General features: G+C 43.6%; 1 protein-coding gene across 1 annotated transcript; it reads left to right on the top strand.

Annotated features, from left to right (window-relative positions):
• Positions 1–760: 760 nt before the first annotated feature.
• LOC131902387 (large ribosomal subunit protein uL29-like) lies at positions 761–1,201 on the top strand. The gene has a single exon (XM_059253381.1). The coding sequence runs from the start codon at positions 794–796 to the stop codon at positions 1,163–1,165; it is 372 nt and encodes a 123-aa protein (XP_059109364.1). The 5' UTR covers positions 761–793; the 3' UTR covers positions 1,166–1,201.
• Positions 1,202–16,328: the final 15,127 nt, after the last annotated feature.

Below are 16,328 nucleotides of genomic sequence, written 5' to 3'. Positions count from 1 at the left end.
TGCCTCTTGACTCCCAAGTGCTTGGACTAAAGGCATGCACCACCATGCCTGGGCTCTTTTTTATTTTATTTTATTTTAAAATTACCATACCAAGTAATAGGTTTCCTTATGGAATTTTTTAACACATACTTAGTTGTTTGGGTTAATGTACCCCATTTCCCTGCCCCCTACTTATACACCTCAGCACCCATTATTGCTCATTTCTATTCTCCTATCAATTGTATTCTATTACCTTCCTGCTCACCACCCTTAAAGCCTCTTTTTACACCTCCTGATAGGACCCCCTCTAGTTTTCTGGCCACTACCTACATTCATTCCATATTTACGTATGTAAATTTAGAAGCTAGAACCCACTAATATAATTTTTCCTATTGTATAATTTACACAGTTTCCATTTTTGATTTAGTTTGTGTGTCTTGTATGTTTGTTTTTTCTCCTTTGTTGCTTTTTTATGTTAAATATATTTTTCTCATCTAACATTTTAATTAAGTTTTCACTATTCTCTCTCACATAATATTCTTCATTTTAATATTAATTTGCTCCCAAGAAAATGTTGTGGAATATTCCCTTACATTGTGTGCGTGTGTGTCACTGTGATTGATTTAATAAAAAGCTGAATGACCATTACCTAGGCAGGAAGAGGTTAGGCAGGATTTGTGGGGACAGAGAACTCAGGGAAGAAGAAAGGCAGAGTCACCATGAAATGCAGAAGAAGCAGGATGGGCAATACAGCATAAAGGTAACTGAGCCACAGCTCTCAGACCAGGCGGCCTCGGCGGTGAGCAGCTGAGCCATGGCCAAGATTAAGGCTCGGGACCTGCGCGGCAAGAAGAAGGAGGAGCTGCTAAAACAACTGGACGATCTGAAGGTTGAGCTGTCTCAGCTTCGCGTCGCCAAGGTGACAGGCGGCGCCGCGTCCAAGCTCTCCAAGATACGAGTCGTCCGCAAATCCATCGCCCGTGTCCTCACCGTCATTAACCAGACTCAAAAAGAAAACCTCAGGAAATTCTACAAGGGCAAGAAGTACAAGCCTCTGCACCTGCGACCCAAGAGGACTAGAGCCATGCGCCGCCGGCTCACCAAGCATGAAGAGAAGCTGAAGACCAAGAAGCAGCAGCGCAAGGAGAGGCTGTACCCGCTGCGCAAGTATGCGGTCAAGGCCTGATGGAAAGCAATAAAGCGCAAGACGGCTGAAAAAAAAAAAAAAAAAAAAAAGGTAACTGAGCCACATAAAAGAGGGTAGATTAATGGAAATGGGTTAATTGAAGTTATAAGAGCTAGTTAGAAACAACCCTAAGCTAAAGCCAAGCTTTCATTATTAATAATAAGTCTCTGTGTCGTATTTTGTGATTTGGTGACCCAAAGAAAAGTCCATCTACAAAAAGTATACTTCAATAGAGTCCTGCTTCTGCCATGCATTGCTTTATTATGTATATTAAAATTACATAAACTCAATAATGGGAGGAAGGGGCCACAAGATGGCTCAGTGGGTAAAGATGCTTGCTGCCAACCCAATAACCTGATTTGATCTCTATTTCTCTCCAATTCATCATCCTCTCTCCTTTCTCCAGGTTTCTTTCCCACATTCATGCCATTTTGTTTTATTTTGTGAACCTCTGTTTTTAACCAGGCTGTCTGTATGGCCAGGAATTTGGAGCTATCTACTGAAACCTGGTGAGCTCACCATGTGGCACACAACTGCAAAGAACGACTGTCCCTCCCTGAGAATCGATCAGTTGTCAATAGTTCAATGTGGGGTCTATGCAAATAGTACATCTGGCAGAGGAACAGTTCACGAGAAGCAAGAAGGAAATCTGTTGCAGGAGAATTGTTCATACAGCCATTCCACTGTGCCAATAAAGACACCTGAATCATAGGACAGAGGCCGCAGTTGACTGACCAGGATTGGCCATAGAGTTATTGGAGGAATGAGGAGGTGTGCTAGAGAACACAAGAAAAGAGAAATAGAATTTCTGGGCAATTTCTGGGGAGGTGGTTCAGAAAAAAAAACAGAGAGAGGGACAGCCAAGCAACTCTCTGCTGTCCTTGGATTTATCAGGTCTTTATCTCAACTTCTGACTCCTGAGTTTTTATTATACGTGATCAGTTTAGATAGTTGCTACAGAAATCTGGTTTAACATGACTTACAGGTGCTGGGTCAAACTTCTGGAGTCTGACGCAGGCAGTTTAGTACAGTACAGCTTTGGAAAAAAAGTTTCCTCATAACAGTTACCTCAGTCCCACGTGCACAATAAAAATTAAGGTGTGACTACACTGAAACTCTTTTCAAACTACATGTGACCTCTCCCATGAGGATGGGTTCCAAAGCTTAAGAGCCTAGGATCTCATGTGGTCTTGGTCATATATAAGTATAGATGACACCAGGCTATGAAGGACAAGTGACATCTCCACTAAGGATGGGTTTTATTGACTGAGAAGCAATACTCAAGATAAAGGTCCAGGGAGGAAGAATTTGGGATAAACATAGTCTGGGGGATTCAGGTGTGGCCCAGCCCTACAGATAGCACAGATCACCAGACTACTAACTACATCCACTTGCAGCCTTCTGGGTGGAAAACATGTATATACATGTAGTCGGTGTAGGGTAAAAGAGTCAGCCAAAGAAACAAACCCTGACACTGAAACCAGAGCCAATTCACTGGCCCTGAAACCAGAGCCAAAAGATTGCAAAGGGCCAGTGAAAGAAACACACTTTGACCCTGAAACCAGAGCCAAAGAAACACACTCTGCCCCTGACCAACTCAGCATAAAAACCAACCAGTTTCTGAACATGAAACCAACCAAACCCTTAGCACAAAATCCAGCCAATCTCTGAGCTTCCCAAGCTCAGGGATTGAAATCCGACCAATTCCTACCCTGAAAATCTTCATTCTGGAAAAACTCTGCCCTAAGAAGCCCTATATAAGCCCTGTACCTGTTCAGTTGGGAGCTGCCTTTTCCCACCCTGGTAGAGACAGCCAGTCTCCTGGATTCCTCCCTTCCAATAAATCTCTTGAATGAGGTTTGGGTGAAGACCTTCTTTCATTGGAGTAGAGCAGAGCAGAGAAGTAGCAATTTTCACTGGAGCAGGAGCAGAACTGCTACATTTCTGTGCAGAAACTCCCTTAGCAGAGTGGAGCAGAGAAGTAATAGCTCTCCAGGAGAGGAGCAGAACCTACACTCCTGCTGGGAAACCATCCCCCACCAGAACAGAGTTGTAGATATCACCTAGCTTCCGACCACCCTTTCCCTTCAGAGCTATAGGTATCACCTGGCTACCAATGGCCAGGATAACTTTCCCTTCCAAGCCGTAGGTATAACCTGACTTCTGGCAGCCAGGATGCCTTTCTTTTCAGAGCTGTAACAACACCTACAGATATAGCCTGGCTTCCAACAGCCAAGATACCTTTCCCTTCAGAGCTGTAATACCTACAGGTATAGCCTGGCTTCCAACAGCCAGGATACTTTTCCCTTCTGAACCATAGGTCTAGCCTGGCTTCTGACAGTCAGGATACCTTTTCTTCCAGAGCTGTAACACAGTGGGGCTTTTCCTTGGGTGGCCAGTTTGCAAAAAATGATGACAAGATTTATATTCATTATGAAAGCTTGGTCTTAGCTTAGGTTTATTTCTAACTAGCTCTTATAACTTAAATTAACCCATTTCTTTTTTCTTTTTCTTTTTTTTTTCTTTTTGGTTTTTTGAGACAGGGTTTCTCTGTGTAGCTTTGCGCCTGTCCTGGAATTCACTTGGTAGCCCAGGCTGGCCTCAAACTCACAGAGATCCGCCTGGCTCTGCCTCCCGAGTGCTGGGATTAAAGGCGTGTGCCACCACCGCCCGGCAAATTAACCCATTTCTATTACTTTCTACCTCATGGCTTTATTAACTCATCTCTGTTCTGCCCGTCCTGCTTTCTCTGTATCTCCTGGAATCTCTGTCTTCTTTCCCCAGCATCCCCTCTGCATGGAAATCTTGCCTAGCTATTGATCACTCAGCCCTCCACTAAGCCAATCAGAGTGACACATCCTCACAGTGTACAAAAAGATTATTCTACAACATTGCTCCTTTTTGTCTAAATAAAAATGAAAGGTTTTAAGTCTAACATAGTAAAACTTTATACAATAAGAACAATTATCAGGTATTGTCTAAATAGAAAGGAAACGTATTAACTTTAACAAATGAAACTATATACAATAAGAACAATTATCAAGTAAGAATCACATTCACAATGTCCAGTTCATTTGTATTTGGCAAATTCAGAGAAAATATTCTATGATCTATCCCATCTTGATGAGTCTGAAGTTTTGTACCTAATCTACTTCTATCAAGACTAAGGAAAACTCTAACTATAATTATCTAGTCTTCAACCCCATCAGAGACCCAAGAAGGATGTAATATTTATTACCTGAGTAAACAGAAAGTGCAGAGCAAGCAACTTCCAAAACTAAGAGAAATAACAGAAAGAGCTGGCTGCCTGGATTGTCACCAAAGTTTCCTCTGTAATATTGGAACCTATATCCTTGGCCTATACAAATATATCTGTTGGACCTTGAAAATATACCCAACATAACTATGTTTGATTGTTTTAGATGACCAACACCAACTATTAACCTGTATTTTTTAATATCATAAATAGGTTTCGAAGACTAAAACTTTACACAATCTTTTTAAAATGAGCTATACAATACCTTAAACAAGAGTAGAAACATATATACAGTATAACAAAAATAACCCTAAATTTGTATCAATTACAAAAATCCATACCTATGTAAAATATTTGAGACTAGTGGTTGCTCAAAAGCAGTCTTAACAATCCACCCTTTTATCCCATCACTTCTAGACTGTATCACCCCTTTTCCCTTCAGAAATATACCCCTGAATCTAATCTCTTTTGTTTAGCTTTCTCCCTGACCATGACTAATTTGTAACCAAGCCTTCTAAATGGTAACAAACATCCATAACCCATCAATTGACCAAAAACCATCCACCCCTCTCTTAGGAATGTGGGTGTTATGTTCTCTAGACTGCTTCCTGCTGGGCACCATATGTAGTTGGGCTTTTCTTTGGGACACCAGCTCACAAAAAGTGACATAGAGACTTACATTAATTATGAAAGCTTGGCCTTAGCTCAGGCTTGTTTCTAACTAGCTCTTAAAACTTAAATTAGCCCATTACTATTAATTTACTTTCTGCCTCATAGCTTTATTACCTCATCTCTGTACTGCCCATCCTGCTTGCTCTGCATCTCTTGGCATCTCTGCTTTATTCTCGAAGCATCCCCTCTGCATGGAAATCCTGCCTAGCTATTGTCCATTCAGCCCTCCACCAAATCAGTCAGAGTGACACATTCTCACTGTGAACAAAAAGATTATTCCACAACATACACATTCCTTCCATTGAAGAGACAAGCCTGAATGCTTATCATTCCTGGTTTCCCTAGTGCTTATCTGTGAGCTTATGCCCTCTACAGTTGTGTGTGTGTGTGTGTGTGTGTGTGTGTGTGTGTGTGTGTGTTCCTCCATCTATGATTAGCTGTTACTTGGTATAGTCTTGTGCAGGCAACTGCAGTTGCTTGCGAGCTCATGTCTGCAATGGCTGTGTCATGCTCAGAAAATAGTATTGCTGCCAGGTGGTGGTGGCCCACGCCTTTAATCCCAGCACTTGGGAGGCAGAATCAGATGTATCTCTGTGAGTTTGAGGCCAGCCTGGTCTACAGAGTGAGATCCAGGACAGGCACCAAAGCTACAGAGAAACCCTGTCTTGGAAAAAAAAAGAAAGAAAAAGAAAATAGTATTGTCAATCTTTGTACCTTATGCCTCATATTATTTCTTCCCTCTTTGTTTCCTGAGTCTTAGAGGCAGTAGTTTAAATGTCCTGTTTGGGGATGAGCACTAAATCATCATTAATTCTAAACATCTTCAACTATGTCTCTATAATCCCTCTGGGTTCACTGTCTAGGCCTGGAGTTGGAGGATGGGGAGAATTGGGTTCATAGTGACTATTTCAGAGGCAGAGCAGGTGAAGACTTAAGTCTCTTATGCTCCCATTGCAGGTGATCTGTACCCACAGAACAGATAGAATGGACACTAAAATCCCTTTGTTAAGGGCTGAGGATGTAGCTCAGTGATAAAGCACTTGCCTAGGATCCATGCCCTAGCTTCATTCCTAGTGCCATACAAACAAACAAAAACTTTTGTGAAGATCTCAGTTTAACAGGGCCATAGACCTAGGTAGGCCACCAGACCTTAGCACAACTGACTCCATGGTAGAAGTACTATTCAGGCTATAAAGCTCAACACATAGACAGCACCACCTGCCAAAATGAAAACAAAGACTTAATCCATCAAAGTGCATAGTTCTGTGAAATCTCTAAATGTACTAACCTTACTTTTTTGGCTTCTGTAGTTCCTCTTCTGGGTAGCTGTACTGTGGGATATTTGTATACAGAGTGAAGATGTATTGCTGTGATTGGTATAACAAAAAGCTGAGTGGTCAATAGCTAGGCAGAAGGTATAGGCAGAACTTTAAGGGGAGAAAGGTAGAGGAGGAGGAATCTAGGTGCATGAGGGATACCAGGAGCTAAAAGGACAACAAACAGGAGGTACAAGACAGAAGAGAGGTAAAGCCATGTGACAGAATGCAGTATGGTGATATTTTATTTGTATTAAAATGTTATTCTTATGTTAATAAATAAAGTTGTCCGGGGGTCAGAGCTATTAGCAAGCCATAGGAAAGTAGGGCAGTGGTGGCGTACACTTGTAATCCCAGCATTTGGTAGGCAGAGCTGGGTAAGTCTCTGTGTGTTCAGGGATACAGCCATTATTGGATACACATGCCTTTAATCTCAATACCAAGCATGGAAAACCTGGAGGCCTATACAGACAGGCCGTGACGAGGCGGTCATGTGGTTGGGTTTACAACCAATGAGAAGGCAGAACAGGAACTCTATATAAAGACTTTAACACAGGGGTAGTTCTGGTTCGGAGAGGTAGGACCACTGCAGGAGGAAGGGTAAGGTTTTAGCTCTTAGCTCTGACCTCTTGGCTTTCTTCTTTGCATTGGTTCTGTGTTTCTTATTTAATAAGAAGGTTGGTTACATCTACAATGCAGGTTACTATAAATGGGTTAATTTAAGTTATAAGAGCTAGTTGACAAGACAAGTCTAAAATAAAGGTCAAGCTTTCATAATTAATAATAAGTTTCTGTGTTGTTATTTGTGAGCTGGTAGCTGATGGAAAAAGTACTACCACATAACTCTTCTTGTTAATGGAAGTATGTCAAACCAGAACATGGTTTATGCTTAAAAGCTCACACTGAGAAAGGCTGGAGGCTCCACTGGGATCCTGAACACCCAGTATAGTTGCTGTCTGGCTAATAAAGACTTTCTATTGGCTTAAACCTGTGTCTGAGCAATCCTCTCTGGTAGGTACCCACACCATAAGAAAGATCAGTATGACACAGGAGAATCACCAAGCAGTAACATTTCTCTGTCACAAGGCTTGTCAGCAGCCCAGGAAGAATCAATCTTAGTAGGCCCATAAGTACCTAATAGACATGCACTTTAGGAGAAAGTTATCAGAATAGTGTGTTCATGAGAGACAAGTGACCACATGAATATTTAAAGAGACGGGAGCTAGGTCTGGTGGCACACACCCTTAATCTCAGGAGACAGAGGCAGTTGGATCTGTAAGTTTCAGGCCAGCCAGCATTACATAGCCAGACCTTGTCTCAAAAACAAACAAACAAACAAAAAACACAAAGTTGGGGGGGGGGGGTTGGTAGCCTTTAGCTTTGAAAGGTGGAGTTTTGAAACGTTTTAAAATCATCTCTGCTGGCACTTTGAGTATAATTATCCTGATTCCTACCGCAGACAAAATATGCTGAGGAAGCCTCCAAAACGGCCTTCATTTTCAGCTCCAGTGCCCAGCCTTGAATTCCCTCTTTATTACTACAATGAAATACCCAAGGTGCACCACTTTTATATAGAAGTTTATTGAGCTCACAACTTCAGAAGTTCAAGACGCAGCCCTGGCATTGGTCCAGCTCTGGCGACACCTTCATGATCAATAGCATTACAAGACTGGAAGTGTATTGTATGGAAGAAAGAGATCACATCATATAAGAAAACAAAGGGACTAGGATTCTACTTTTTCAGGTTACTCAGTGGTTTCCGAGGACACAACTCAGCTAAGCAAAAATCTTTAAGCTCCACCTCTCAAAAGATTTGACACTAACAAACTGGGGACCAAGCTCCTAACACAAACATTTGTTGGGTGGGGTGCACACAACACATATCCAACAGCACTAAGACAACCTGTGTCAATGAGCCTCATTTAGTCAAGCCTTCAGGTGATTAAAACCTTATGGAAAACTCAGTACTCCTGAACTTCAAGTCTACAGAACCTAGGAGAGATGTTTGTTGTGAACATTTACAGTTTGAGCTGTCAGGCAGTGGTGGTGCATGCCTTTAATCCCAGCACTTGGGAGGCAGAGGCAGGTGGATCTCTGTGAGTTCGAGGCCAGTCTGGTCTACAGAGTGAGATCCAGCACAGCCAAGGCTGTTACACAGAGAAACCCTGTCTTGAAAAAAAAAAAAAGATTTGAGGTATGTGTTGTTAGGATTCTGTCCTTACTCCAGCTGCATGACCACACATGCGCAGTTTAGGAGTTAAGCAAAAGGTCTTGCATCTTACATCATCAGTGTGCACTGGCGACAATGTACATGCCTTAAAAAGCTGAACACAGACCCCACTCCCTCCCTGCTCTGCTCTGCTCCCCTCTGCCCCCACCCCACCATCTTTCTCTCCAGGCCTGGCTCTCCTCTCTCCCTCCCCCTTTCCCTCCTAATAAAGCTTTGAAAACTAACACTGAGTTCTGTTGTGACTGTGACCTTTCCACACGGTAACCAGTGGCCACCACCAGCGCCGTTTATCATCCTTCCATTGGTGCCATGACTCGGATGGGAAATTCTGCTCACTCTGTGTCTGGGGCTGAGTGTTGTTGGAAACCTATACTGAGGACCTGCAACTGTCTGACCTGCTTTTTCATTTGCCCAGCTGCTGGACCTGCACACCACACCCACCAACCAGACTGGTTTTTCCCCTTTCCGACTCCTGCCATTTCCTGCGACTGAAGTCTGAGCTATATGCCGGACCTCTGGGGGTCCTCGACTACATACCATGACACATTCAATCTTGATGAAGTATTGCATGCTGTCTGGGCCCCCAGGGGGTCCTCTGGAATGTACGCCCCAGCCCTTGCCCTTTTCATGACGGTGATTGGGTAATCTGTACTGTTAATGCCGTTGACAGACTGCCTATTCTCAAGGACGCTTGAAATAGGAGCCTGGGACCCCTTTTGTTATTTTAATTTTTTATTTTTCTCTCTCAGCGCTGCAGCCATGGGACATAGGGGCTTCTTGTGGTTCTATTCCTCCTCTGAAAAATGCCTTAAATATCCCCAGATACCAGTAAATTTGGCCACATAACGGCTTCACAGGAATTATCTAACTTGTGCCAGTGAACGGGCAAATGAAAAGAGTTACCTTACCCCACGCTTTTACCCAAGCTCTAAAGTGCTAAAGCCCCTCCCTTTCAGACTCTCTCTCTTTCTCCTGATTACATGCATTCCTAAACCTAAGGAATCTCTAACTCCAAAGAACTTTATCTTATCTATTCTCTGCTCTGTGCTCCACTTTCTGCTCTCCGGTATTGAGCGGGCTCTCCAGTATGGGGCAGGCTCTCCAGTATGGGGCAGGCTCTCCAGTATGGGGCAGGCTCTCCAGTATGGGGCTCTCACCTCAACTCCACCTTAACTCCTCCCACTCATTCTCAAGCTGCCCTGAGAAGCACGGACAGATCTGAAAGCAGGCTCGGATCCATGCAAATAAGTTTACAGTAATCAGGATGGCTCTTTAGCCAGAGATCAGTTTATAGTGTGCCTCCTGGCGAGTCTTCCTAAAGCTGTCCTCAAGCCAGCAAACATCAAAAAAAAAAAAAATTCAAGACATGGAATAAAATCCATCTCCATCTCTTGTCTCCCAGACCTCCCCAACATAGGACTAAAACTTAAGCATCTGGAGAGCAAGGCTCCTGACCCCATAGGAGGAAGTTTCATCTGTGGCATTTAAGGTATACCAGGGGAGAGATAAAAATGCTGGAGAACAAAATTGCCGAGTGCTAGCACAAAGCCACTGGGTCCCTGTGTAGCTGTGTGGTCGCTACATGAGTGTGTGGGTTCACGCGGTCCAGTCTGTGGAATGAAGACACACAGGCATCTTAAGAATGAATTTAGCCTATCATGGCTGCAGGGGGGTCCAGCCTGGAAGGACTGAAGCACTCTTCCCTTCACCTAGGGCATATTTATTTACTCCTTTTTACAGTGTAGATAGTTAATTTCCGTACCTTCAGGGCAACCCAAAAGGAGCTCCCAGAGACCAAATGCCAGGTGCAAGTTACTTGATTTCTCAGATACCTCGGTTTTCCGGGTTTCCTGGACCAAGTTTTCCATAGGCCTTTGATCCTTGGGGGACTCTCTGATCCTTGACTCTCAAATAAGATTCACATAGGGCAATAAGAGAAACAAAAGGCAAGAGGAACAAAAGGTGTGGTTAAACAAAGGAAGGATTAGGGCTAGGTGCTGCTCTCTGGAGCCAAGCCAGGAGCTCAGCAGGAATGCCACTATATCCGGGGTGGGGGGTGGGAAAGCCATGCGGGCTAGCGTATGCACCGCCAGGCCATCAATTGAGCCTTCTTCAGAATGCCACCTAGAAAGACAACGGGTCAGCTGACTGTACCCAGGCACCAAGGGGCAAGAGAGCATCAAGCTAAGACCTCCAGCAGACCTAGGCTTGGCCACAGGCTCATTCGCAGGGAACCCAGAATGCAGCATGGAAGCGATCCATTTCTTTTCTTCTTCTTTTTTTTTTTTAAATTTATTTATTTATTATGTATACAGAAGAGGGCGCCAGATCTCATTACAGATGGTTGTGAGCCACCATGTGGTTGCTGGGAATTGAACTCAGGACCTCTGGAAGTGCAGTCAGTGCTCTTAACCTCTGAGCCATCTCTCCAGCCCCATTTCTTTTCTTCTTGACACCAGAGCTACTAACTCAGTCCCGGGATTTTTGGGGTCTCACCTTTCCTCGTTTCCCTATTGTTGGGGTAGGGAGGACAGCCTTACCCACCTCACCAGACTTAATTGTACTTTCAGGGTTACTTAATGGGAAAATATTTTCCAGCTAAGATAGGAGCTTTCATTTCATTGCTCCCTCCATGTGCCTCACTCCAGACCTGTCAGCAGTGCTTCTCCTCCTCATGCACACAGACAGGGCCCTGATCTCTGTCTTGTCCCTAATTCTAAAAAATGAGTTCTCACACCACAATGTTTTCTCTTCCCAGTTCCCTCTTCTAATTAACTGCTCAGGATCACCACAAAACTGGAGTCCAGAGATCATCAAGTAAGAAACTGTAACAGCTAAAAGGTATTTACAACCCCAGACCCAGAAGTGTTTGGGCTCTACAAAAACAGACTTTAACATAACCATCTATTACTGTTAAATGCTCTCAACAATTGATCACCTGTGTTTCCTGGATGCTAAACTAGTAAAGGAAACAGGTACCTTAAAATAATCTGTCTCTGCCAGGCAGTGGTGGTGCACACCTTTAATTCTAGCACTGGGGAGGCAGAGCCAGGCAGATCTCTTTGAGTTTGAGGCCAGCCTGGTCTACAGAGTGAGTTCCAGGACAGGCACCAAAACTACACAGAGAAAACCTGTCTCGAAAAACAAAACAAAACAAAACAAAAAATCTGTCTCTGATAAAGCTTATCTCAGGTTAAAAACGTTCCAATCTCTCTGTCTCTCTTATTAACACTAACCAATAAAAGCAGAGTACTAAATATTACAGTGGTCACTAATTTTCTCATGGCTGTTTCTTAATATGTTCAAATTTTTTCCCAAGCTCCAGAAACCAGCTTAAATCCATCTGGACAGGTCAGAACTACTTCAGAAGTTCCCTTCCCTATTCCCCCAAGAGGCAACTGATGCCCACCAAGTCAGCTGGAAGCAGTTTTCTGGGAGAAACGACGCCCCTATTCCTATTCACTCACTTTTTATAATAAGCAAAAAGTCAAGAATGTTAGGATTCTGCCCTTACTCCAGCTGCATGACCACACACGCGCAGTTTAGGAGTTAAGCAAAAGGTCTTGCATCTTACATCATCAGTGTGCACTGGTGACTATGTATGCACCTTAAAAAGCCGACATAGACCCCACTCCCTCTCTGCTCTGCTCTGCTCCCCTCTTCCCCCACCCCACCATCTTTCTCTCTCTCCAGGCCTGGCTCTCCTCTCACCCTCCCCCTTTCCTTCCTAATAAAGCTCTGAAAACCAACACTGGGTTCTGTTGTGACCGTGACCTTTCCACACGGTAACCAGTGGCCGCCACCAACGCTGTTTATCATTCTTTCATGTGTTAGTTTGAATGAAATGGCCCCTCATAAGCTCATAGGTAGTGGCACTATTAGGAGGTATGGCTTTGTTGGAGTAGATATGGCCTTGTTGGAGGAAGTGTGTCATTGTTGGGGTGGGCTTTGAAGTCTAATATATGTTAAAGTCATGCCAAGTGTTTTCAGGACAAGATGTAAGAACTCTCAGCTACCTCTCCAGCACCATGTCTGCCTACATGCTACCATGTCCCACCATGATGATAATGGACTGAATCTGTGAACTGTAAGTCACTCAATTAAATATTTTTCTGTGGTGATATATTTGTAATTTAAGAAATAAAGCTTGCCTGAAGATCAGAGGATAGAGCCAGCCACAGAGTTAACCACAGAGGTCAGGCAGTGGTGACACACACCTTTAATCCTACCACTTGGGAGGCAGAGCTAGAGATCCATCTGGATTTCTGTGAGTTCAAGGCCACACTGGGCTACATGAGATTAATCCGGTCTAAAAGAGAGAGAGCCATGCAGTGATGGCACACACCTTTAATTCCAGGATGTATGATCATACACCTTTAATCCTAGCACTAGGAAGGTTGAGACAGGAAGTGATACGGCTGGACAGAAAAAGGAATATAAGGTGGTGGGAGACAGGAATTTGTGCTCTTGCCGAGGCTCTGTCAGACTGAGGAGTTGGTGGGGTAAGAGGTAGTAGCTGTGGCTTGCTCTGCTCCTCTGATCTTTCAGCTTTCACCCTGGTATCTGGCTCTGGGTTTTTATTATAAGACCAAAGAGGATTCGTGCTACATTTTTCCTTTATAGGAGTTGCCGTGGTCATGGTGTCTCTTCACAGCAATAGAAACCCTAACTAAGACAAGGCAATCTAAAACACAGGCATTGATGTCTAGTGTAAGAATTTTCTTTGACTTCATTCCTTGAATTCAGAAATTGAGTATAAAAAATTTCATTTCTGGATGTTCTAACAAGAAGCATTGTCAGGAGCCAAGTAGCCTAACTGATTCTCATGGGAAAAAGCTGTGTACCCAACCTTCCGTTAACAGTTTCAATAGCAACCATTTTTCAACAAGACCATAGTATGTACCTTTTGATCGACTCCCTGAAACATAATGGTTTGCTGTATGGTCTGTTGATCAGGCCCTGGAACAAAGAGACCTTTCCGAGAACCCTACCTTACCCTAACTTCCTCCTAGTAACTTTCCATACCCCTATCTACTTCTCCTAGTTCCCAGCATATATAAGCCTGACTCCCCTTGCAATAAACGAGACCTTGACGCAACTCAGACTGACTTTGTCTTCCTTTACGCGCCTGGTCTCCTTTCTCTCTCGCCCCCATTGATCTTTCAGGAGGTGCCTCCTCGGGTCTCATCAAATAACCTGGCCCGCGGGACGGGTCAAGTGGCGCCCGAACGTGGGGCTCGAGGCACGGTGACCTGCTGGACGACGGACAACAGAAGGGGCCCTGGAGAGGATCAAGGTAGAGACGCCCGGACCGCATCACTTGTGCAACGCGGGAGAGTCTTGAGGTAAGTGTGTCGTCCCATCGATCATGGGCAAAAATTTATCTAAAGCTGTTTTTCTAAAGGAGATGAAAGGTAATCTTAGGGAGAGAGGAATAAGAGTTAAGAAAGAAGATTTGATAAAATTCTTCCAATATGTGGAGGAGAAATGTCCCTGGTTAGTGATTAATGGACCAGGAATTCACCCTTTGACTTGGAACAAGGTTGGAAAAGATATTAACAAATTAATCAGAGACAGGGAAAATGTCCCCGACGCCTTTTTTAGTTTTTATGGTGTGATTAGAGATGTTCTAAAGGAAGCAGAGGGAGATGGGCGTGTTTCACATTTACTAGCCCTTGCAGAGGATTTTCTCTCAAACTCCCCCTGCCTGACACCCAAGGGTCCAGAGGTTTATTGACATCTACCGGTAAGAGCGCTCTCTGTCTTGTCTGTGTCTCTATGTCTTGTTACTTTTGTTTTGTACCAGTTGATGGACTTGTACTTTGCAGGCTCTCACTGGGGCAGACGTGTCCGGACAGTGAACCTGGCGGCGAAAAGAGACGTCCCAGAGCCCTAAGGCCACCTCAGAGGTGACCATTTGGTTTAGGAGCATCTTTGGGTATCTTCCCCCACGGTGGGAGGAAGTGCCACTTTGTATTTTGTCCCAGGAATTTGTCAGAGCCATTTTGTGGGGTTTTTTGTATGTTTTGTTGTGATCATTGTTACTTTACTCTCTTCTTCTCTTCCAAGAAAAAAGGTACATGTCTGACAGGGATGTGGAAGCCCCCTGATATCTGCATGATCAAAGACAGAGATCCTCGAGTCTGGATTGTTTTTGGTGTGATTGAGCCTGGAGGGTCAAAACCCTCCCCCTCCCCCAGCACATCAGGCTGTCATTGTTCTTGGAGCTTTGTTGGTTGTTTTGTTGGGGCAAAGTTTTTTCATGTGCCCTTGATCTTGTGTGTAATGTGTTAACTGTTCTTATTGTTGACTTGACTGTGACGGACACTATGGGACAGTTCCCTTCTTCTCCACTAGACCTTTGCCTAGCCCACTGAAAGGATGTGCGAGCCACAATAGAGGAAACTGGGTCCCCCACTCCCACTCCCCGACTGAACTGAGATAAACAGGTAGCTCCTGCCAGGTGGGGCTTGCATACTGCAAGAGGGGCTCACTAGCTGTGAATGAGGCCGTCGTCTCAGTGCTGATGTTCTGGTTCTTGGATTGTCTGTGTAAATGTTATTTGTTTCTGTCTATTAACCTCCCTTATTTTCCTAGAGGAAGAGGAGGAGAGAGAGGCATAACAAAGGCCACCTCTGTCTCTCCCTAGCTCTCTTGCTATCAGGACTGCAGCCAGCTAGCTGCTCTCAGGAGGGTGGGGGTGCGTGCTCTCCGTACAGGTGGGCAAAGACAGGAGCTCTGGACAGGGCAATGGGGAACTGCCTGCAATTGACAAAAACTGTGTGAACACTGAGCAGAGAATCTGACTTTAGTCAGAGGAGTTAACAAAAACTTTTTTTTCAGGAACACTGGCAGCCAAGGACAGGCTCTATGCCCACTGCTCCCCCTCCCTCCCTTTACTGTGATAACTTCAAGGTCTCTTCTGCCGGCCAGCAGCTTCTCTTGTTAACCCTTCTCTGTCCTGGTATTGCTTAAAAAGAAATGTTAAATTACTAGTTCAAGATACTGGGAAAATTATGCTTTTGTTTCCACAGGAAAAATAAAAATTGACATGGGTTTTGGTCATTTGAGTTCAATGGGTTACAAATACTTGCCATCATTTAAGAGAATTGGTTTCAAATTATTGCTGGTTAAGATAAAAAATAATGTTTTTATAAAAAATGACTTGAGATACATATATAAAAAAATGAAATATGTTTCAGATTTCTTTGTCTTGCTATTCTGCTGTTACATTGAGACTCCAAAGGGTCATAGTTGTAAAAATGTCTACTCTACAGGTATGAATGAAAAATGTGGCTACATGTATGTTTGGTTTTGAATGTCTGAGTTTGCATGTCCTTTATGTTAAGGAATACAAGTTAATACTAGTCATCTGGCTATTCAGATACTAGTTTAAAGCACAAACTGTTCTATTTAAATAAAAAAAAACTACGAGGTATATTTGACTAATATATTTATAGGAGAACAAATTGGCCTGGTTATTGTTACCAAACTTAGAGATATTTTTAAGATTGGGCCTAGATTTGTTTGGCTCAGATACATTTAATAGATAATGGTCCTCAAACCTGTCAAAGATCTGATGAATATGGCATTTACATTATTTGATAAAAAACTTACTATAGCAAACAGAGACTCCAAGCTCCCTAGCTCCTAGCAATTGCCCCAAGGAATGACCAATTCCCCTACGCT

Source organism: Peromyscus eremicus, chromosome 1 (assembly GCF_949786415.1).
Source record: "Peromyscus eremicus chromosome 1, PerEre_H2_v1, whole genome shotgun sequence".
Lineage (NCBI taxonomy): Eukaryota > Metazoa > Chordata > Mammalia > Rodentia > Cricetidae > Peromyscus > Peromyscus eremicus.
This window is presented reverse-complemented; position numbering and strand designations above follow the sequence as displayed.